We start from the raw sequence: 23712 nt of genomic DNA on the forward strand, positions 1-23712 counted from the left end.
GATCTTACCTAGAATTAACTGTACGGATAGCTAGTTCTCCTTACAGTAAAAATTCCTCAGGGGCGCCTGGGTGGCTCAGTGGGTTAAAGCCTCTGCCTTTGGCTTGGGTCATGATCTCAGGGTCCTGGGATTGAGCCCTGCATGGGGGGGGAGGGTCTATGCTCAGCAGGGAGCCTGCTTCCTCCTCTCTGCCTCTCTGCCTACTTGTGATCTCTGTCAAATAAATAAATAAAATCTTTTAAAAAGACAAAACAACAGGGGCGCCTGGGTGGCTCAGTGGGTTGGGCCGCTGCCTTCGGCTCGGGTCATGATCTCAGAGTCCTGGGATCGAGTCCCACATCGGGCTCTCTGCTCAGCAGGGAGCCTGCTTCCCTCTCTCTCTCTCTCTGCCTGCCTCTCCATCTACTTGTGATTTCTCTCTGTCAAATAAATAAATAAAATCTTAAAAAAAAAAAAAAAAGACAAAACAACAACAACAAAAAAGAACAAAACTTCTTTGGAGATACCAGGCATGCTCCCATGATTCCTGTGAGCATTCTTTTCTTTTTTTCTTTAAAGATTTTATTTATTTGACAGAGAGAGACAGCAAGAGCAGGAACACAAGCAGGGGGAGTGAGAGAAGGAGAAGCAGGCTTCCCACTGAGCAGGAAACTCGATATAGGGCTCAATCCCAGGACCCTGAGATCATGACCTGAGCCGAAGGCAGATGCTTAATGACTGAGCCACCCAGGTGCCCCATCCTGTGAACATTCTGCTATACTCATCAGATTTAGGGGAATTTAAACAAACCAGATGACCATTCATTATCCTTAGCTAGCCATGAGGCCCTTTGGCAAAATATCTCTGGGAGTGTTAAGCCCCAACTACCTGGTAGCAGGCCTTGCCATGGGAATCACTCCACCTCAGGTACCTTAATATTCATTTAGTTAAGAAGCGTCGGGAGAAATTTAGGCTGGAGGCAAAGGAGTGGAAGGAACAGTGAGAAGAAAGATATGGCGGATTATATAATAGCAGCATAGGAATTCTAGGAGAAAGAAGATTCCGTTTCCAGCCAAGCTGAATTGCAGACCAATGACTATAGTAGGGAAGTCAGGAAGTCAGGTTTGGCTAAACGCTGACAATCTGCCTTGCAAAAACTTACTAATAATATGCCTCAGGTATTACAAAGTATTATAATAGCAAACAAATCTGAGATTTGATAGGTTTCAGTTAAAATCCAGTAGCTTCTTCAATGATCTAAGAAAACATTTTTTTTTTTTTTAAAGATTTATTTATTTGTTTGACTGAGAGAGACCACAAGTAGACAGAGAGGTAGGCAGAGAGAGAGAGAGAGAAGCAGGCTTCCTGCTGAGCAGAGAACCCAATGCTGGACTCGATCCCAGGACCCTGAGATCATGACCTGAGCCGAAGGCAGCGGCTTAACCCACTGAGCCACCCAAGAGCCCCTAAGAAAACATTCTTAATTCCATTTAGGTTCATGTAAAGGTCTAACGCAGATGAACTTTCTTGAGAACAAAAATTTAAGCAACTTTCGAATAAAACAAATCGAGTTATTCACTAAAAAAAGCACATTGACTGTACACAACAGAATTTAAAGTGAATAACTTAGATTCAATAGTATTTCATTAGAGACCAACAAAACACAATATCTTATTACTTAAAATATTTTAATTTTTAAAAAGTATAACCCATATTAAAATTGAAATAATTTTATTGTACAGTATTTGACAATATAATTGAACAACCTGAAAAATAAACAAACTGCTTAAAACCATTTTAATTTACTTTCTAAGCTTAACAATGTACAAATTCTTTTGCCCTCCAGGAGGAAGCAAAAATCAACAGTGAAAGTGGAATATTTAAGTTAATTCAATGTAAGGTATTTGGACAAAGGGATTTTCTTTTTTAAAGTAAGCTCTACACCCAACGTGGGGCTTAAACTCACAACCCTGAGATCAAGTCACACTACTGACTGAGCCAGCCAAACACCCTTGGCCAAAGGGATTTTTTAAAACTAAGTTTTATCTGGCAATATTCTACAACTAGCAGTATGTTCACAGTTGATAGGAATTTAAAACAAAACAAATGCAATCTAATCAAATCCACAATTAAAAGAAGTTTCATTTTATTTTTTGTGAATGAAATAGCAGCCATGGTTTTATCTAATTTGCTAAAAGTATCACCTTCAAAAGAAATTACCTGCCCAATCTGCAAAACAAGAATAGTTATCTTCTGTTGAAAGACTGGAAGCTTTTCAAACTTAGTTCTCTCCCATCTGTGCCGTAACTTCCAAATAAATCAATGGCTCCAGCTAATGTGTGGGCAGTCAAGTACCCTACACGATCATTTCTTCCATACAATCATCGAATAGCCACCTACAAGATTCTCTGAAATACTCTATAGTTTCAAAAAGCTGTTTAAAGTCTTGAGGGTACAGATCTGTTATTTTCATGTCTCCATGTTTCCCCATTTCCTTCAATATAGCCGTTGCATTAACTGGACTCAATAACCTGCAAACGAAACACAAAGTAAATCTGCTTAATTCCTTTTTATAATCGCAGTAAATATTGGTAGAGATGGTTTCTATGCCCCATTTAAAATGCTTAACTTAGGGGCGCATGGGTGGCTCAGTGGGTTAAAGCCTCTGCCTTCGGCTTACGTCATGATCCCAGAGTCCTGGAATCAAGCCCCGCATCAGGCTCTCTGCTCAGCAGAGAACCTGCTTCCTCCTCTCTCTCTGCCTGCTTCTCTGCCTACTTGTGATCTCTGTCAAATAAATAAATAAAAATCTTTAAAAAAAAAAAAAGATAAAATGTAGAACTTATGGATATATAATTAATCTTATTTGTTTTAAGAGCTTGCAAATTATGTATAGCTTTTATTATCATTTCTAAAGTTTCACGGCTTACCTGTCACGAAAAAAGCTAATTTGGGCTTTAACATATTCTCAATTCTAAAACAACATTCTAGTCTAATATTGCCCTTCGAAAATATTCTGCCTACCTCTTTCATCTGTTAACTCTCTTTGCAAAAACAATTTAACTCCATTTAGGTCCATGGAATAGTTCAGTAAGTACAAACAGCAGAAACTGGAATCCAGCAGATTTCGAAGATGGAACAGTTCTTACCTCTTCATGTAATAATTACTGGTGAATAAATTATAAAGCAGAAAACTGCCTTATTTATTAGCCTGGCAAGAAACCATCAGTGAGCCTCTGACAATAACAACTGAACAAGTTTCATATGTTGGTGGAAACTATTTCCAATATCTTTTGATTTTGAATGGAATCCTGGTGACAGGTGTAAACATGCTTTTAATTCAGAGATCATCAAGGGAATTTTAAACAATTTTTCACCACATTTTACCTATTTACTGCTTAATTTCCTATAGTCTTTTTTTTTTTTTAAAGCTTTTATTTATTTATTTGACAGACAGAGAACACAAGCAGGCAGAGGCAGACAGAGAGAGAGGAGGAAGCAGGCTCCCTGCTGAGCAGAGAGCCCGATGTGGGGCTCGATCCCATGTCCCCGAGGTCATGACCTGAGCCGAAGGCAGCGGCTTAACCCACTGAGCCACCCAGGCGCCCCTATAGTCTTTTTTTTTAAGGTAGGCTCCAGGTAGAGCTTGAACTCACAACCCCAAGATCAAGACCTGAGCTGAAATCGAGTCAGCTCAACTGACTGAGCCACCCAAGTGTCCCAATTTCCTATGTTCTTGATATTTTCATTTAAAATAGCCTATTTAAATGAAAATGAAAATATCAAGAATATAGGACTATATGGAAAACTGAATTTTATTTTTCTTAAAATATGCACCGGGGAAGGAAGTGTTGTGAAGAAACAGATGAGTGGAAACATGGTACCTGACTCTGTTACTTAAGATATATACAAGATCCAGAAGATAGACCTTTAACATGAAAGTATGATTCTTCTATTAAATTGCTTTTATACTTGCTTTTATTCTTTTTACTTACTGTAAATGGTCCATTAGTCTGAAATTGCGCTTCATAAAACACTGCTTTAACATGTGAAAAAATATATCATAGTTAACAGATGTTAAATTTTCTGTAAATAAATTCTCAAGAGGAGTCAGTTGAATTAAACACATGTTTTCTTCTACTTGTTTATTTGTTTGTGCTAATGGATTCTGGAAAGAGAAGAAAATAGTGTTAGTCATAAAATACTACCAGAGCAATAGGGGGTTCGCTTACTCATTCAAGCTAGTTGTTGGAAGGGACAATTACCATACACTCTGAGCACTCCTGTACACTCTTGCTGGGTGTGCCTAGAATGCAAGGCCCTAAGCACTGTTCACCTGGGCAATTTCTCTGGGTTGTCTGCTGCAGGCCACCGTGAGGGGTGAGATAATGGCTCTATCCAGGACAAAGAGAAGCATGCTTCATGTTTGCTATAAAAGAAGTGGATTCTCCCAGCTCTGTGTTTCAGAGCTTCAATGCAAGCCCCAGCATGTACTGAGGAACATCATGTTACCCCATGGGAGGTGGGGGCAGTAAAGTCCTTTGTGTTATCCAGGAGTCTATCTGTGGGCAGTATCCATGGAAGAGTAACAGCTTATTACCTTTGAAGAAGGGTAAAATCAAATCCTAACCAGTACACTAACACGTATGGAATTTCTTCTATATTTGAGACACAACACCAGATCCTAAGGATAAAAAGGCATTATTGACTTATAATTTTCCCTTGGATATTTTTACCTTTGTAAATCATTGTTTAAAGAAAAAAAAGAAAAACAAAAGAAAAACAAAAAGCAAAAACAAAGAATAAGACAGAGGCTATTATGTGGGCTATAAAGCATAAAACATTTGCTGCTTGGCCTTTTACTGAGAAAATCAGCCAACCTGCTCTAGTATACCATATTTGGATTTCTTTAAAAAGCACATGCCTTAATGTAAGGTTAAGATGTCTTTTCCCTCAGAAATTACCCCTCAGAAAGCACAGAGGCCTTACGTTAAGTCCTTTGGAAATCTCATATATTAGCTAGTGATCCCTTATTTACTTCTCTAACATCATATACACACACATATGTATGTACGTACACTTTTTTTAGTATATATACTCTTTGTGGAAGACCTATTGCCTGAAAAGGAAACTCTCAATAATTTTCGTTTCTAGTTTTGGATGCTTACAGTTGAAGGAATTAGTTAAAAAAAAAAAATAAAAGGAAGATAATGAAATTCAAAAAATATTTAGTAATTCTTAATTAGAGAGGGAGATAACCTCACACCATAAAGTGTTATATGTTGTTGTTAATAAGAGTTTTGAAGGTGACTTCCAAAAGCAAGCTGGCAGGGGGTACTTGGCAGGCTCAGTTGGTAGAGCATGCAATTCTTTGGGGTTGTGAGTGCAAGCCCCAGGTTGGGCAACCCCAGTTATTTAAAAATTAACTAATTAATTAAAAAAAAGGGAAACTGGTGGATAGCTTTGTAGTTACAGGTAACAACTTGATAAATAGGGAAGAAACCCTGGCTTGGTGTTAAATGGATGGCTATCTGTAGCTTAGGAAAAAAGGTCCACTGATAAAAATATGGCTTCCAAAATGTGGAAAATCCCAAACAACTTGGATGGAAATAAGAATAACGTGCTCTGAAAACTGTTAAATGTCTCAAAGTGACTCTGCAGCAATTAAGAGCATGCTGGTATCAGAGACACAGGTGGAACATCTGAATCCAATTCTCTCAGGAAACATGGCGTCTGCTTATCTTCCTTTCACCCCTAAAGTCTGTATGTTTGGGCACCTGGGTGGCTCAGTGGGTTAAGCCTCTGCCTTCGGCTCAGGTCATGATCTCAGGGTCCTGGGATCGAGCCCCGTGTCGGGTTCTCTGCTTGGCAGGAAGCCTGCTTCCTCCTCTCTCTCTGCTTGCCTCTCTGCCTACTTGTGATCCTCTCTGTCAAATAAATAAATAAAACCTTTAAAAAAAAAAGAATTCTGTATGTTTAAGTTAGCCAAAAAAAGCTTTTTTAGTTTTTGCTCTCGTCAGTGAAAAAATGATAGTTTGTGATATATAGGAATTTTTACTTTGCGGACATTTGGATAAGTTCCTAATGGACTTAAGCCAAAATAAATTACTCTGATTCTATTTTGTGACGCTACAAAAATATGCTTATGGAGAGTGAAACAGAGCTAAAACCTCAGTGATCACAACAATGACCACTGAAAAGTCGGTTGATTTTAAATCGATCGCTTTCTTTTTTTTTCTTTCAGTGGCAAGAATGAGAATAAAAACTGAAGTAAGTAGGCAAATGGGGCCTTTCAGACTGAAGTTAAACTTTGGATTGTTTTTTAAAATTCAGCTACTTCATTCCAATTTTGCTACAAGTCCCCCTGATATAAAGTAAACAGAAGATCACTTTATAATATCATCACTTTGGTTCTATAAAAAGGGGAAAACACAAACAAAAGCCTCAACCTCTGGGTAAGAAATAAGACATACCGGTTTATGAACACAATCATTATAAACAATAATACGACACACCTCTGACTTTTAAAATTACTTCTTTAGTTTATCAAATTAGATGAACATTGTATTAGATGACTGTATTTTCCAAACTTGGGATGTATCCTCATTTTAAAAGATAGAGATGGAGGGGCGCCTGGGTGGCTCAGTGGGTTAAGCCGCTGCCTTCGGCTCAGGTCATGACCTCGGGGTCCTGGGATCGAGTCCCGCATCGGGCTCTCGGCTCAGCGGGGAGCCTGCTTCCCCCTCTCTCTCTCTGCCTGCTTCTCCATCTACTTGTGATTTCTCTCTGTCAAATAAATAAATAAAATCTTTAAAAAAAAAAAAAAAAAAAGATAGAGATGGAAGTCAAATTCTGTTTGCGCCTATTACTCTAGTATCTGCTGAATAATCAGCTGAAAATTACAATTCTCCTCCAAAATAATTTGAATTTATTAAAAGCAGTAAGGTAGGTTTTTTTTTTTTTTTAAAGAATTTATTTATTTATTTATTTGACAGAGAGAAATCACAAGTAGGCAGAGAGGCAGGCAGAGAGAGGAGGGAAGCAGGCTTCACGCTGAGCAGAGAGCCCAACGTGGGGCTCGATCCCAGGACCCTGAGATCACAACCCGATCCGAAGGCAGAGTCCTCAACCCACTGAGCCACCCAGGCGCCCCAGTAAGGTAGGTTTGAAAGAACATTTCCAAATATTGTTAAAGTAAATATTTAAATAAATACAGAATACCAGACAATCTTAAAAAAAAAAAAAAAAAAAAAAACAGGATGTTCCATTTAGAGGGAAAAGAAAAGGGTATTCATTCTTACCTTATTCTTCACCTTTTTCTGTCCCCCACTGTGGCGGTATACGCCAAACGAGGACCAAGGCTCCTTGAGGGAAGGTAAACAAAACCAAAAACATTTTAGTTCTCTTCAAAGTGCCCTGAATTATTACTGCCTCTAAACAACAGAATGAATTAAATTCAAGTCACCATTCTAACTGGACTTAAGAAAAACAACATGGGATAGTTAAATCATAAACTTTCCTCTTCTTTCTCTTTTTCTCTGACAGAGGGAGATCACAAGTAGGCAGAGAAGCAGGCAGAGGGGGTGGGGCAAGGAGGCTCTCTGCGGAGTAGAGATCCCAATGTGGGGCTCAATCCCAGGACCCTGAGATTACGATCTGAGCGGATGGCAGAGGCACAACCCACTTAGCCACCCAGATGTCACTTCCTCTTTTTTTTAAGATAAGTAGAGGAGAATCAAAGGGCTATCCTGACATTGCTGATCTCTTACTTACTTAGAGAGTATCATCCTTAATATAATTACACAAATAGATCCTTAAGTTGGCTTAACAGCTAAGATTTCCATATTTTCATAATCAGATTAGGGGCCATCAAATCAACACTGACATTAATGAATGGCAAAAGTCAACACTGGGCCTTTGAAAATAAATACTACAGAACAAAAAAAGAGAAGACTCTCCAGAAAGCTAAAGTCCTCAGGAGTCCTTTATGAAGAAACTAGCCGATAAGGAGAGGAGAGAGGCCCAGATAAAAAGCAACAGAATGAGAGATCACTGAGGTAATAAAAGATGAGGGACACCAAGCATGGCAGTACCAACGTTACATCGTACAAATGCAGGGTCAGTGTTGTGAACACAAATGTGAAAAGATCTGGGAATACAGGAAAAACAGTATAGGCATAACACATACTAAGGACAAGGAACAGAGACTCAATCTAAGAACCTCATGCATTGGAGGAAAAAATAGAATTGGAACAAAAACTAAGATTAAATGAGTAACATTATAATGACTAAGTATGCACACTGAGGGGCTTAACTGGCTTCTGGACAACAACACTGAAGGGACTACATGGAGATACACATGATGAATTAATTAATTAGTTGATTAATTAATTTTTAAAATATTTTATTTATTTATTTGACAGCGACACAGCGAGAGAGGGAACACAAGCAGGGGGAGTGGGAGAGGGAGAAGCAGACTTTCTCCTGAGATGGGAGCCCGATACAGTGCTCAATCCCAGGACTCTGGGATCATGACCTGAGCCAAAGGCAGACGCTTAATGACTGAGCTACCCGGGTGCCCCTATAATGAGGTTCGTAACTGGCCACTGAAAACTTAGGAAAAATGTCTGGTGATAAGAGGAAAAAAAACCCTTGTATTAGCTATTAAGTGAAGAAAAATAAGATACAAAATAATATAATCTTTACTATTTAAAGAAAACAAAACAAAACAAAACAAAACACAGGAAAAATAAAAGGCTACAAATAGGCCACAAATGTCAATAGTGACGTCTGGGTGGTGGAATTGTAGTGATGAGTCTTTAAAATTCTTTTCTTCTTTCCCTCTCTCTTTCTTTCTTGTCTTAAATTTTTATAATGAGCATATATTAATTTTATAATCAGAGAAAAATATAAACATTTGTGACAAAAACATAAGCACCAAGTTACCTTACTCTATTATCTTCAACAGCTGGGGAAAATAATAAAATTAATTTTTCATTTTTCTCCATTTCCTGGTCACAAAAATATAGCTTCTTTAAAAAACAATTAAGTTCAGGGGCTGGGGGGTTGGGGTAACTGGGTGATGGTCATTAAGGAAGACACGTGATGTAATGAGCACTGGGTGTTTTATATAACTGAAGAATCACTGAACTCTACCTCTGAAACTGGTAATACATTCTAAGTTTATTAACTGAATTTAAATAAAATAAAATTTAAAAAATAAATAATAAAAGATAAAAATCAAGTTCTCTTTTGCAATTCAGAAGGATTTTACTCACCACATGCAGAAGCTTAATATTACAAGCTACTTGCCAGAGCACACTTAATGCTTGATACAAGTGTGGATTTTGGGGATTTGCCACCAGTTTCTAGTAAAAGGAAAATAGAAGTTACATGTTTACATAACCATAAGCAATCAAAACATAATTCTGAATCTTAAAAGTCATATCTTAATAGTATTTAGAAATTAAAGAAAATTTGAATTGAAAATCTTAACCGTAACCATTTCAAAGAAGAGAAAATCTTTTTAAACTTCCATACGGAAATATATCATCATGTACACTTAAAATATAATGTATGTGAGACTGATTTCCTTTAGCCAAACCCCCCAGGGCAAAATCTTATTAAAGAAAAAAAATGAAACAAAAATGTACAATGACTCTGGAGAAGGACAAGTGTGGGTCAGAAGTATGTATCAAGTGGGCTAGTAAATTTTGAGTCAAGAATTATTCAGGCTGACACCTGAAGGACGAGCAGTTTCCACTGTGAATGAGTTTCCACAGTGAATGAAAACAGGACAGGACAGTAAAAATGACACATGAAAAGGTCCATGGTAAAGACAGCACTAAAACATTTCCCCAGTAGCAAGATATTCTCTTCTTGCAATCTTTTTTTTTTTTAATATTTTATTTATTTATTTGGCAGAGAGAGAGCATGCACAAGCAGTGGGAGTGGCAGGCAGAGGGAGAGGGAGAAGCAGGCTCCCCACCGAGCAGGGAGCCCTATTTGGGGCTCGATCCCAGAGCTGAAAGCAGATACTTAACTGCCTGAGCCACCCAGGCACCTCTTCTCGCAATCCTTCATGTATGTAATGTATGTACAGCCTCAAGGTTCTGAGTCCCCTGATGCTTTCCACGGACAGTCACTATTTCTTTACTGAGTCTTGGTGAGTAAATCACCTCCACTACCCTAACCCATAACTCCTACATACACAGGAGCATCTCATGTTACCACGGATTAGAAGATTGATAAATGTGAAGCATTCTGAGCAGAAAAGAAACATTACTCTCAAGACATTTTATAAAGAACTTCAGAAGGCTCTTTAATTTCAGAGAGTAGAGTCTAAAAAACTCTAAATATCCCTGTTAAAATACATGAAATCAGCAAAGTTGAAGGATATAAAAATCACACAAAAGTCAATCATATTTCTATACACTAACAATGAATAATCTAAAAAGTAAAATTGAGGAAACAACTCCATTTATAACAACATCCAAAAGAGTAAAATACTTAGCAATCAATTAAAACAAGGAGGAGAAAGACTTGTACACTGAAAACTACAAAACACCAAAGAAAAATATTAAACACAAATGGAAAACAACCTGTGTTCAGATTGGAAGACTGACCAATGTTTAAGTGTCAGTACTACCCAAAGTGATCGACAGAGTCAATGCAATCCATATCAAAATTCCAACAATGTTTTTTTCCACAGAAATAGGAAAATCCATCCTAAAATTCATATGGAATCTCAAGAGACACTGAATAGCCTAATGCAATGAAATAGAACACCCAGAAACAGACTCTCATGTGTATGACTAATGATGTTTTGACAAGGGTACCAAGGCCATTTGATGGGGGACAGTCTTTCCAACGAAAGATGCTGGGAAAACTGGATACCCATATGCAAAAGAATGAAGTTGGACCCCTACCCAACACCATTAAAAAAAAATAATTCAAGATGGATCAAAGACCAGAATATAAAAGCTGAAATTATAAAACTCTTAGAAGGAAACGTAAGAAAAAAAGGCTTCATGACATTGGATTTGACAGTGACTTCTTAGCTATGACACCAAAAGCACAGGCAACAAAAAGAAAAAATAGACAAACTGGACTTCATCAAAATTAAAAACTTTGGGACTCAAAGGACACAACAGTGTGAAACAGCAACTCATAAACAGGGAAAAAATATATGCAAATCACATATCTGAGCATGGGTTAATACTGAGAATATAGAAATAACTTCTTTTTTATTTCTTTATTTTTTTTTAAAGATTTTATTTATTTATTTGACAGACAGAGATCACAAGCAGGCAGAGAGATAGGCAGAGAGAGAGGAGGAAGCAGGCTCCCTGCTGAGCAGAGAGCCCGATATGGGACTCGATCCCAAGACCCTGAGATCATGACCTGAGCCGAAGGCAGCAGCTTAACCCACTGAGCCACCCAGGCGCCCCTAGAAATAACTTCTTAAACTCAACAGAAAAAACAAAAAAAAACAACACAAAGAAAAGGGCAAAGGACTTTCACAGACATTCCTCCAAAGATGATATACAGTCTATAAGCACATGAAAAGATGTTCCACATCACCAGTCAAATCAAAGCACTACAACAGGTATTAAAAACAAAACAAAACAAAACAAAACAGGAAACAAGTGTTGGGGAGAGCATGGGAAATTGAAACTCTCGTGCATTCCTGGTAGGAATATAAAATGGTACAGACAATATGGAAAACAGTAGGGTGGGTCCTTAGAAAATTACAAAATTAAAAAAAAAATTAAAAATAGTACTGGAGGGCGCCTGGGTGGCTCAGTGGATTAAGCCGCCGCCTTCGGCTCAGGTCATGATCTCAGGGTCCTGGGATCGAGTCCTGCATCGGGCTCTCTGCTCAGCAGGGAGCCTGCTTCCTCCTCTCTCTCTCTGCCTACTTGTAATCTCTCTCTATCAAATAAATAAATAAAATCTTAAAAAAAAAATAGTACTGGAGTGATTGGTTGGCTTAGTAGATTAAACAAACATCTGCCTTTGGCTCAGGTCATAATCTAGGGGTCCTGGAATCAAGCCCCCAGGTTGGACTCAGCAGGAGTCTGCTTCTCTCTCTCACACTCTGTGTTCTCTCTCTCTCCACCAAAAAAAACAAAAACAAAAACAAAAAAAAACAGAAAAAAACAAACCAAATCCAAACGAAAAACAAAAAAAAAATTTAAAAAAAAAAAGTATAGATTTTTTAAAGATTTTATTTATTTATTTGACAGAGACCACATGAGCCGAAGGCAGCGGCCCAACCCACTGAGCCACCCAGGTGCCCCTAAAAAAAAAAATCTTAAGAAGATTCTCTCTTTCCCCCTGTTTGCATGGTTTCTCACCGCCCCCCCCCCCATCAATTTAAAAAAAATCTTAAAGAAAAAAAAATATTGCCATAAGATCCGGTAATTCCACTTCTGGGTATACACTCAAAAGTACTGAAAGCCGGGATGGGAAGAGGTATTTGTTTTTTTTTTTTTTTTTTTTTTTTTTAAAAGATTTTATTTATTTATTTGACAGAGAGAGATCACAAGTAGATAGACAGGCAGGAGAGAGAGAGGAGGAAGCAGGCTCCCTGCTGAGCAGAAAGCCCGATGTGGGACTCGATCCCAGGACCCTGAGATCATGACCTGAGCCGAAGGCAGCAGCTTAACCCACTGAGCCACCCAGGCTCCCCTGGGAAGAGGTATTTGTACACCAAAGCTCATGGCAGCATCATTCACCACAACAATAAAGTAGAAGCAACTCAAATGTCCATTGACAGATGAATGGATAAAGAAAAGATGGTAGGTGTATGTATCTATGTATATATGTTTGTGTGTAACAAATAAATAAATGTACACAAACACACACACACATGCACGTATGCAATGGTGTATTTTTCAGCCTTAAAAAGAAAATGAAATTCTGACACATGCTTTGACCTGGATGAACCATAAAGGCTTTATGCTAAATGAAGTCAGTCAGACACTAACTACAATACTCTATGATTCCACCTATGCTGAAGTACTTAGAATAGTCAAAGTCATTGAGACAGAAAGTAGGACAACGTTTACCAGAGGTTCAGGGTGAGGAGTAATGCTTAATTCGGTATGGGATGGTAAAAATGTGCTGAGGAGATAGATGGTGGTACACTTTATGACAATGTGAACTTAATGCCATGGAACTGTACACTTAAAAATGGTTAAAACAGTAAATATGTCATGTGTATTTAACCACAAAAAACCTCGAATCTAAAAAATGCTCTACAAAATTTAAAATCCATCTTAATACTCTCAAATGCCATGAGCTCAAATTAAAGTCATTCAGATTAACACCACTCAGAGACAGATCACAAAACTCTTCCAAAACAAGTACATCAAGTACTCGTAATAACATACCTCATATTCTTTTTCAGTAATAAACATATTTAGTTCTACTCGTCCATAACTAAATATAGAAGTAGAAGAATACAGGTCATATAAAAGTTTCCAAAGTATCTTTTTCTCATTTTTTGATGGGAAGATTCCAACTACTCTTAATGGGGTATCTGTTAGGAATACAAGCAAAAATATTCGAGTAAAGTGTTAAAATTTTTCCTAAGATCGTATTTTATTGAGTCAGACTAACTCTACAAGCTATATAAAATCAACTAAAATGACGCCTCGGCATCTTCCATGGCCATCCATGGAACTGCTCGGATTCAGTCTACGTGAGGCGAAAACCACAGTCACCTGAGAGCACCTGTCCACACACTCTACCACCCAGGCAGGACGCATTACCTTTTGACCAAGGAACTGCTTCTATTCCCAAATGCCGAAAAAGCGTTTCTGAAATCATAATGGGAGGTTTTACTATTCCAAAATTTCTAGGGTCCATTTTAAAGAAGTCACAGTAGACCACTTCTAGTTTTCCATTCATCTCTTTCTGCAGGGACTGAAGAGAGACAGAGATAACAGGTTTAAAACTGTCAGTGTTAGGGAGACTTTGTACCCACCCAAAGATCTACTTCAAAAACTTTATCCTAAAACTTAAGAGTTAAGAGAACTTAATTAATGCCTGAAAAGCAATCAAAGTACAATATTACTGAGAAAAAGCCCCCAAGCCAAAAAACCTTCAACAAATTCTCACTTATCCTATCACTTTCTCTACTTTTTCTCAGTGGCTTCAGCTACTCAGAAAGCGTCCTCACACTAATCTGGTTGCTTAGTGGCAGCCGCCTGGAGTATCAGCGGAGACTGCGAGACCACACCTGGGCCCAGGCAGAGAGCCGCAACATCTGCTGGCTGTGGCCAGATGCTTCGGAGTAGAGGGGAAAAAAAATTATAAAAAAAAATTTTTTTTTTTAAGATTTTCTTTATTTATTTGACAGAGATCACAAGTAGGCAGAAAGGCAGGCAGAGAAAGGAGGAAGCAGGCTCCCCGCCGAGCAGAGTCCGATATAGAGCTTGATCTCAGGACCCTGGTATCATGACCTGAGCAGAAGGCAGAGGCTTTGATTCACCGAGCCACCCAGGTGCCCTCAAAACGATAAAAATATTAAAGTGAAATGCTAACAGTCCTGTTTTTACTAGAAGAGTTTAATTAGTCCTTTACCAGATGAACCTGGCTATACTCATCTTGTAGGTCACTTTCCCTTTTCCCCTTTATTTTTCATTTATGTTTTCTAAAGACAGAAGCAAATACGGAAGGAAAGCTCCTTGTCTGCCATAAAAGAGGTCCGATATACCTCCATCTTTTCACTGCCCTGATGTGCTCATTCTGTTGTAGCACTGGACATCTTAGTAATGAGAGCAAGGGTTAGCGACAAGACTCCATAAACATAATTTGAAGTCACAATAAACAAACAAACAAACAAACAGAAGAGGTCAATGGGACTTAAAATGCATTCTGAGATTCTCATGCACAGAAAATTCTATTAGTATATATCGAGGTTTCAAGAATTTGCAACTTAGGGTGCCTGGGTGGCTCAGTTGGTTTAGCGACTGCTTTCGGCTCAGGTCGTGGTCCTGGAGTCCCGGGATCGAGTCCCACATTGGGCTCCCAGCTCCACAGGGAGTCTGCTTCTCTGACCTCCTTGCTCATACTCTCTCTCACTGTCTCTCTCTCAAATAAAAAAAAAAAAGAATTTGCAACTTAAAGTTATGAAATAAAAAACCCAATTTTTATTTATTTTATTTTTATTTTTTATTTATTTATTTTTTTAAAGAATTTATTTATTTGACAGTAGATGGAGAGGCAGGGAGAGAGAGAGAAAGAGAGAGAGAGAGAGGGGGAAGCAGGCTCCCTGCTGAGCAGAGAGCCCGATGCGGGACTCGATCCCAGGACCCTGAGATCATGACCTGAGCTGAAGGCAGCGGCTTAACCTACTGAGCCACCCAGGCGCCCCCAATTTTTATTTTTAATGTCTATTTTTAAAAAAGATTTTATGTATTTATTTGAAAGAGAGTGCATGCTCATGAGTGGGGGTGGGGGTAGGGGCAGAGGGAGAGGGAGAAACAGACTCCCCGCTGAGCAGGGAGCCCAAAGCTGGGCTCTATCTCAGGACTCCCAGAATCACGACCTGAGAAGCAGGCAGAGGCTTCACCAACAGCCACCCAGGTGCTCCAAAAACCTAATTTTCCTTAAGTGTTTGATTTCAACCTATAAATCTTATTTTATTTCTAAATCTAGTAAATTCTAATCATTTTTATGGAGAGCCTTGAGAAAGACTAGGGAAGGAACAGACTTGGGTAGAAATCAGGTACTTTTAGTCCTGTGAAGTTTGAGATTCTTCTTACATGAACCAGAGAATAGGAAGTGGGGATGCCAGGTGGGAAGCTGTAGACCTGAACAGGAAGATTAGTGGAGTAGTCCAGGGTAAAGTTATAAATTGGTAAAAATTTTGCTTGTTGGAGGTTATTAAAGCCAGGGGTACAGATGAGATCCCCTAAAGAGAAGCACAGAAGATGAGGCCTGAGGATAGAGTAACTCCAGAGTCTCACGAAAAGCTGGGAATAAGCCAAAAATGTACAGAAGAGAACCAGAGTGTGGTGTTATGATAGCTACAGAAAAAGAACACTCACTTGATGCTTATCTTGAAATTCTTACAAATTGTTCTGTTTGGATAGCAACAGAATAACCTCAGAAGAGTCCTATTTTAATCTTTGTAACTAAGAAAAGCTAATGAATTTTGGCTTGATAGAAATGTAAAAGGAATGTATACATTCAGACTTTGTCCCACTCCTATTCTGAAAGTATTTTTTATTTTTGCACCCGTTATGTACCATGCAATAATGGGAAAAGTGATATAACAGCCAGAACTCCAGAATAATTTAGTTCTATAATAATAGTGAAATCACATTTAAAAACCCAACTGCATTTAGGATTCAAACCCAGGAAGCACAGGGCAACAGGGTGGCTCAGATGGTTGGGCGTCTGCCTTTGCTCAGGTCATGATCTCAGGGTCCTGGGATCAAGTCCCACATTGGGCTCCCTGCTAAGAGGGGTGTCTGCTTCTCCCTCTCCCTCTGCTCCCCCTGCTTATGCTCTCTCACTCTCTCTGTCAAATAAATAAATAAAAACAAAATTAAAAAAACAAAAACAAACAAACCAGGAAGCACAGTTCATCTTATTTAAATTGCAGCAAGAGGGGCACCTGGGTGGCACAGTTAATCAAGCATGCTCTTGATTAGGGCTCAGGTCATGATCTCTGGGTCATGAGATCGAGCCCCACATTGGGCTCCATGCACAGCCAGGAGTCCGCTTGTGATTTTCTCTCCCTTGTCCTCTGCCCCTCCCCCACCACCCCCACTCCCTCTAAAATAAATAAAATGTTTAAAATGAAAACAAATTGCAACAAGATCCTTTACCAGTGGGCATTAATGTCTCTATTTTATATATGAGAAAAACCAAGGTCAAACAGATTAAATTACTTAATTGCCCAAGGGTCCTGAAGGTAGCCGTGATGGCTAAGGCTGACATTCAGCCTGACTTGAAAAGACTGAGTTCTATCTCTGCTGAAATACCACACCATTTGCCACAAAAGCTGAGGGCTCTTCAACTGAACATGCACAGCTCTTTCTGCAACAGTAGTTCTCATTTCCAAAAAGGAATATATCATGATTTATTATTACAGAACACAATTTGAAAACTTATCTCTAGCACATCCAGATAGGAAAACTGCTCCTGCTTTAAACACTGTTCATGTGGAGCCCTACGAATTTTATTAGAGAGGGTGGGGGTTCTAATGTTAAACAAAAATTCTGAGTTGAGCATCATCCTTGAAAATTTTTTCAGTTTTTAGGAGCAAAATTCTGGGTGGCTAGAAGCATTGTAGTCTGAGAGCACCGCTTTAAAGCTGTGATTTACAGCCATAAGACTTATATTTATTTCATTTTTTAAAAGATTTATTTCAGAGAGAGACATCACATGCACCCACACATACAAGCAGGGGGAGGGGCAAATGGAGAGAGAATCTTCAAGCTGACTCCCCACTGAGCGAGCAGTCCTACTCAGGGCTTGATATTACAACCCAGAGATCACGACCAAAGCCAAAACCAAGAGTTGGACACTTAACTGACTGAGCCACCCAGGCTCCCAACAAAACGTCTACTTCTTAAATGGTTATTTCTCTTTTATTCTGGCAAATAGATGAATTCACATTAAACCTTATCTGAATGGCTTTTCCCTGTCATAATGATGGTTAATAAGAGTGGATACCTCCTGAGGGCTGAACTTAAGTTAGTGCTGAGGGGAGAGGATGGGGAGATAGAAAGAAGCTGAAAGCTGGAACTGGAACAGTCTTAGTTCTAACCAAAGACTGGATCTGATCAGAGACTGATCTGGTGTTTACTCTGCAGTTTCTGAAACATTTATGACGAATATTCCTGTATTTGTTATAGGAAACTATGCGTGTCATGAACTTTCTAGCCCCAATGATTCCATTCTTCATGGAATCATGGATTTCAAATTAACATGAATCTTGATCTTCCAAGAAAGCCAACTACTGTGTTACTGGTAAGAAACTAAATAGACATTTTTAAAAAAGATTTTATTATTTATTTGATAGAGAGAAAGACAGTGAGAGCAGGAACACAAGCAGGGGGAGTGGAAGAGGAAGAAGCAAGGTTCCAGCTGAGCAGGGAGACCGATGTGGGGCTTGATCCCAGGACCCTGGGATCATGACCTGAGCTGAAGGCAGACGCTCAAGGACTGAGCCACCCAGGAGCCCGTAAATAGACAGTTTAATGCTTTTTAATTGTTTTGTGAACATGCAGATTAATCTTCAAACACAGGCCTTGGGGCACTTGGATGGCTTAGTCAGTTGAGTGTCCAACTGTCTGATTTCGGCTCAGGTCATGATCTCAGATTCTTGAGATCGAGCCCTGGCTTAGGCTCTAAGCTGGGCATGGAACCTGGTAAAGATCTCTCTCTCTCTTGCCCCTCAAAAACAAAACTAATCCTTTTTTAAAAAGATCAAAATAGGGGCACCTGGGTGGCTCAGTGGGTTAAAGCCTCTGCCTTCGGCTCAGGCCATGATCCCAAGGTCCTGGGATCAAGTACCGGCATCAGGCTCTCCGCTCAGCAGGGAGCCTGCTCTCCATCCCCTGCCTACTTGTGATCTGTCAAATAAATAAAATCGTAATAAATAGATAAATAAAAAGATAAAAATAAAAACTATTTTGTTTCTAATTCCCAAGGTGAAATTGAAATTGCAGATGGCTGTGGTGACTAAATCACACTTCATGATCTTTCTTCAATTTTGTGTTCTTTTCTCTTCATGTTTTTTTGGGATCCCAGCAGATTCAGCATCAATTAAGTAATCTGGCTAAACCCCTAAATTTCTGGGGCACCTGATTGGCTCACTTGGTTAAGCACCTGCCTTAGGGGCGCCTGGGTGGCTCAGTGGGTTAAGCCTCTGCCTTCGGCTCAGGTCATGATCTCAGGGTCCTGGGATCGAGCCCAGCATCTGGCTCTCTGCTCAGCAGGGAGACTGCTTCCCCCTCCCCCTCTGCCTGCCTCTCTGCCTGCTTGTGATCTCTCTCTCTGTCAAATAAATAAAATCTTAAAAAAAAAAAAAAAAAAAAAAAAAAAAGCACCTGCCTTAGGCTCAGGCCATGATCTCAGGATCCTGGGATCCAGTCCCACATTGGGCTCCCTGCTCCGCTCACTTTCTCTCTCTCCCCCTGCTTGTGCTCTCTCTCTCTCAAATGAATAAATACATTTTAAAAAAAGATTTTATTTATTTATTTGACAGACAGAGATCACAAGCAGGCAGAGAGGCAGGCAGAGAGAGAGGAGGAAGCAGGCTCCCTGCCGAGCAGAGAGCCCGACGCGGGGCTTGATCCCAGGACCCTGAGATCATGACCCGAGCCGAAGGCAGCGGCTTAACCCACTGAGCCACCCAGGCGCCCCAATAAATAAAATCTTAAAAAAAAAAAAAATCCTTAGTTCTTTTCAAATCTGTCAGTTGTAGGATAACAACCATCTAACACGCATCGTTTTATTTAAAAAATAAACAACTGGATTTGGTGGACATTTTTATAATTTTTTGTTGTCACCCTGCACTTTTTTAGAAGATTTATTTATTTGACAGAGATTGAGAGAGCACAAGCAAGGAGAGCGGCAGGCAGAGGGACTCCCCTCCGAGCAGGGAGCTCAATGCGGGGTTTGATCCCAGGACCCTGGGATCATGACCCGAGCGAAGGCAGATGCTTAACTCATTGAGCCACCCAGGCGCCCCTTGTCCTGCACTTTTAAATACCATTATATGTGGTTTCAGGAATTTGGCACGATAAGTACAAATTTCCTAAACTGAATCTAGAGACTCAGGAGGGAGAGGAAAGAGAAGGGAAGAGGCTGGCGGTGAGACAAGGTATTTCTGCTTCACTGTTAATGTGAACCTGTCTGCCATATAAGCAGGAGAATTCACTGAAAAACCCATTTGGATAATGCTTTCCCCACATGCTACTGTATTTGACCATACCAAACCTTTCTTGCCTCTGAAACCCTAAATCCAGAGTTAACATAGTCCTGTTAACCTAGATTCTAAGTTCACAGAAAGCAGAGGCACAGGATACCCTACCAGAGATAAGGAAACAAGCCTAGAGATGTCAAGTTACACACTGTTCAAAGTCCCCCAACTAGTCTGCAGCAGAGACAGAATCAGAGAACAGGTCTCAGAACTCCAGTATTTCAGTCATTCAACAAGCACTGATAGCTCTATGATACTAATTATGCTATGTTCTAGTCATGAGGGATAAAATATATTTACAGCAAGGCCCCCCAAAGTGATTCTATAAAAATAAATTGGGTGTTTAATTTTCCCTTCCCTAAATACTCAAAGATAGCTAGCTGAACAATAAATTAGTTTAGAAACTAAAAGTATACCTCCAAATGTGGAAGAAAAGTTCTGTTACTTTCAAGGGCAATCACCTTGGCCTTGCTTTCAAGCAATGCTTGAGTCAGGATTCCAGGACCTAGTGTTATTAACAGAAGGAAAAAGTTTATTTGCAAAAGAAACAACTTTTCTCAATATCGACTAGAGTCGACATTTCACACATATTACTTAATTCTGATCCTCACAACATTCCCAAAGAAGATACTACACTCCTCATTTACACACAGGAAACCTGGGGATTACGTAAAAATCATTGGACTCTACCATCACAACTGATAAATGATGCTGCTTGGCTTTGAATCTATTCTGTCAAAGCCAAAGCCTCTTAATCACAATGTTTTACTGTCCCAGGAAAAACAAACAAAGTTGCCTTTAGCATACCACTTATTCATGGACTCTAACCAGGAAAAGATACTGTCAAACCTAAACAGAACTGACTCAGGACAAGCCGTGCTCCTTTAAAAAAAAAAAAAAAGGACTTTTTGCAGGGGTGTCGGGCTGGCTCAGTTGGTGGAGCACGCGACTCTGGATCTCCTGGTCATAAGTTCGAGCCCCACGTTGGATATAAAGATTACGTAAGAAATAAAACAAAATCTTTACAAAAAAAAAAGACCTTTCAGAAAGTCTATACATCTTACGTTCTAGGCCTCCTGCTAGGATCTCTAGGAGGAGTATGTGAAAGACAGAAGTTCTTTGGGGAAGGACTTGCAAGTATTTTGAGGAGACAGTAAAATCTAGGAGCACGTTTTATCAAATGCTGCGTGAAGTGCAAACTGCTGCCGAAATATTTCCTGGTGTCACGACCGGGACCGACCATCCCAGCTGCTCCAAGGGGGCATGTCTTAAACGGGCCCTCACGGGCGGTCGACGGAAGGTGGCACGAGCGATGAACTCCGAGCAAAGGTGGTCCCCGGCAGACTCACCTGGATTGCACTCCAGGAAGAGCTGGTCAGGGCTTTTCGCCTCTTCCTTCAGGATCCGCACCAAGGTCGTGGCCAGGTTCGGATTGGTTATGTAACTCTTGCGCTCTGAGCGGTACTTGGGCAACCACGAGTTTGAGTCTTTGAAGCCCTGACCGGGCACCGGCTTCGGCTGGAGGTCAGCCAAGCCCCGGCGGTGCCCCGCGGGGACGCCCCTCCACCTCGTCGCTCCAGACCCCAACGCGCAAAAGCGACCAGCACCGGCCAAGGCTGAGAGCGCCAGCCGCCGGGGGAGCCCTGCCACCGGGACCGACATCTTCAGCCTCTACGGTCTGTCCCAACGTCCCCGGAGCGCGTCACACCGCCAGCCGGCTCCGTACAGAGCACTCCACGTGTAACATCTCCCCAAAACCAGACTAGGCCCGGCGCTACAAGACACTACGCACTGCGCATGCGAACGGGCCCTTCTTCTTGCCATTTCTCTCACTTCCGTTTCCGTCCGGGTGAGCCTCCCGGGGACTGTGAGTGGACGGACGAAGAGAGAGACGGACCATCCGGGTTGTGGCTGGGCTGGCACTCTATGGTAGTCCGTCCCCCTACGCTTCCTCTCTAGCCGCTCGAGCTCTATGCTCCGCGGTCGCGGGCCGCCCGCCGCCAGCCGGCCAGCGGGGAAGGGTGCGCAGAGGGAGGCGGGGCGGGAAGGCAAGAGGTGTCTCCTCCACCCGAGCGGCGGGAGACCCGAGCAGGCTCTGTGACAGCTCTTCGGCCGCCATGTCAGCGAGCGGGGCTGGAAACAGACCCGGCGTCCAGCCGTAGCCCTGCGTTCGCCTCCGACTCCCAGGTGAGGAGAGGAAGAGCGGGATGCGGGGCGCCGGCCGGCGGGCGGCCGCCGCGGGAAACCCCCCGGGACCCCGTCGCTCCTCCCCCGGCGCCCCGCGCAGCGGCTGCGCTCCCGGCGCGGGGCTGCCCGGTGCCCTCCGCGCTTGCCCGCGCGCCTCCGGTGGCTGCAGCCCGCTGTCTGTGCGGCGCTCGCCCCCCGCCGCTGCCCCGGCTCCCCACCCCGGGGACCGTCCTGTGTCCTCCGCCGCCCCCGAGAACCGCCCGGGGTCTCCCATCCGTACCTCCCTCTGGGCCGGGATCTCCCTTAGTCTTTATTTTTAATTTGCGGGTTGAACAGATTTAAAGTTAAGGCTTTTATAAAAATCAGGGTTTAAAAGCGTTAAATCCCTTCGTAAGCTGGGAAGGGTTGCGACCTCAGGATGCTTATTTTGATCCCTGTGTAAACTTACTCACAGGCGTACTGTGGCGTGCCGTTTTGAAGACCCATTCCAAAGCCTCCAAAAATAGGGCGCTCTAATGGAAATTTTGGCAATCTTTTCACCGGTTGGGCAATGTTAGGAGACTCGATTCGTTTTGCGTGATTCCGGGGTTTAGGGATTATACTCAGAGATTTGCCCATTACTCTTTACACCAGGGCAGGAAGCTGCAGCCAATCAACACCCCCATTAAAATATGTGCAATCCTTTCTGCTTACTCGACTGGGAGCGTAATTGAGCTTGGTATTTATATGCACGAGGAAAAGGTTTCTAAGGAATGTATCACCTGGCGAATTGAAGTCTGAAGATTATACTCAGCTGATGAATCTCAAAATGGATAAAGAAACGGACAGGCAAATATGTGTGGCCTTCTGGGGATTATAAATTTGCTAGGACACCTTAGAAAGTGTTTCAGCAACTGTTGCGGAAGCCTTGGGGACTCCTTAGTCCAAATTTCCTCAAATTCTTTTTTTTATACGTTTCCCCATTGACAGTTTTCTAGAAGTGACTCTTGGATCCTCTGGACACCTGAGAAAGCTTTTCCTCTCCATTCTTTCTTTCTTTTTTAAGATTTGATTAATTTATTTGACAGAGAGAGAGATCACAAGCAGACTGAGAGGCGGGGAGAGAGAGGGGGAAGCAGGCTCCCTGCTGAGCAGAGAGCGGATGCAGGGCTCGATCCCAGGACCCTGGGATCCCAAGACCCTGAGCGGAAGGCAGAGGCTTAACCCACTGAGCCACCCAGTCGCCCCACCCCCTCCATTCTTTAAAGAGCTCTCGCCTCTACTCTTTTAAAAAATATTTTCATAGATTCAGAAATACAGTAATTTTTTTCCTCAAAAGCCCTGGAGGCCTGAGTACTTTTAAATTAAATAAAGAAGAAATATGTCATGCTAAAAGAATAAAGGGTTTGCTTCTAGAAATGTCTTGTTTCTCACGTTTAAAATACTCTTTTAAAAAAATCACGGTGCAAGTTATTTGTTTTTAAATATGTTTTCTTATTCCATATGGTTTGTGGACTAAAGGTAGCCCATCTAGCCCTAGAGAAATTGATGTTTCTTATTTTGCTTTTGAGCTATGTTTTTTTTTCTTTCCTTTATTTCTTCTTCTCCTTTTTTCC

At 41.1% G+C, this 23712-nt stretch overlaps 1 protein-coding gene across 1 annotated transcript; it reads right to left on the bottom strand.

The window, feature by feature from the left end:
* Positions 1-1693: 1693 nt before the first annotated feature.
* TFB2M (transcription factor B2, mitochondrial) lies at positions 1694-21774 on the bottom strand. Its single transcript, XM_059144980.1, has 8 exons — positions 21280-21774; positions 20347-20435; positions 13758-13911; positions 13377-13525; positions 9258-9347; positions 7281-7343; positions 3975-4147; positions 1694-2510 (listed from the first exon to the last, which is right to left on the bottom strand). Exons 1-8 carry the CDS (start codon positions 21590-21592, stop codon positions 2336-2338), a joined length of 1206 nt encoding a protein of 401 aa, XP_059000963.1. The 5' UTR covers positions 21593-21774; the 3' UTR covers positions 1694-2335.
* Between the last annotated feature and the right edge of the window lie 1938 nt (positions 21775-23712).

The sequence above is a fragment of the Mustela lutreola genome, chromosome 14 (genome assembly GCF_030435805.1).
Source record: "Mustela lutreola isolate mMusLut2 chromosome 14, mMusLut2.pri, whole genome shotgun sequence".
In the NCBI taxonomy this organism is placed as follows: Eukaryota; Metazoa; Chordata; class Mammalia; order Carnivora; family Mustelidae; genus Mustela; species Mustela lutreola.

Excerpts from the sequence above, each read along its gene's own strand:
- TFB2M (XM_059144980.1), bottom strand. The coding sequence starts at position 21,592 with ATGTCGGTCCCGGTGGCAGGGCTCCCCCGGCGGCTGGCGCTCTCAGCC. Across the intron at positions 9,348-13,376 it reads TTACTGAAAAAGAATATGAG|AAACTGGTGGCAAATCCCCA; the intron begins GTATGTTATTAC and ends TCCTTTTACTAG. Across the intron at positions 4,148-7,280 it reads AGAAAAAGGTGAAGAATAAG|AATCCATTAGCACAAACAAA; the intron begins GTAAGAATGAAT and ends TTCTCTTTCCAG.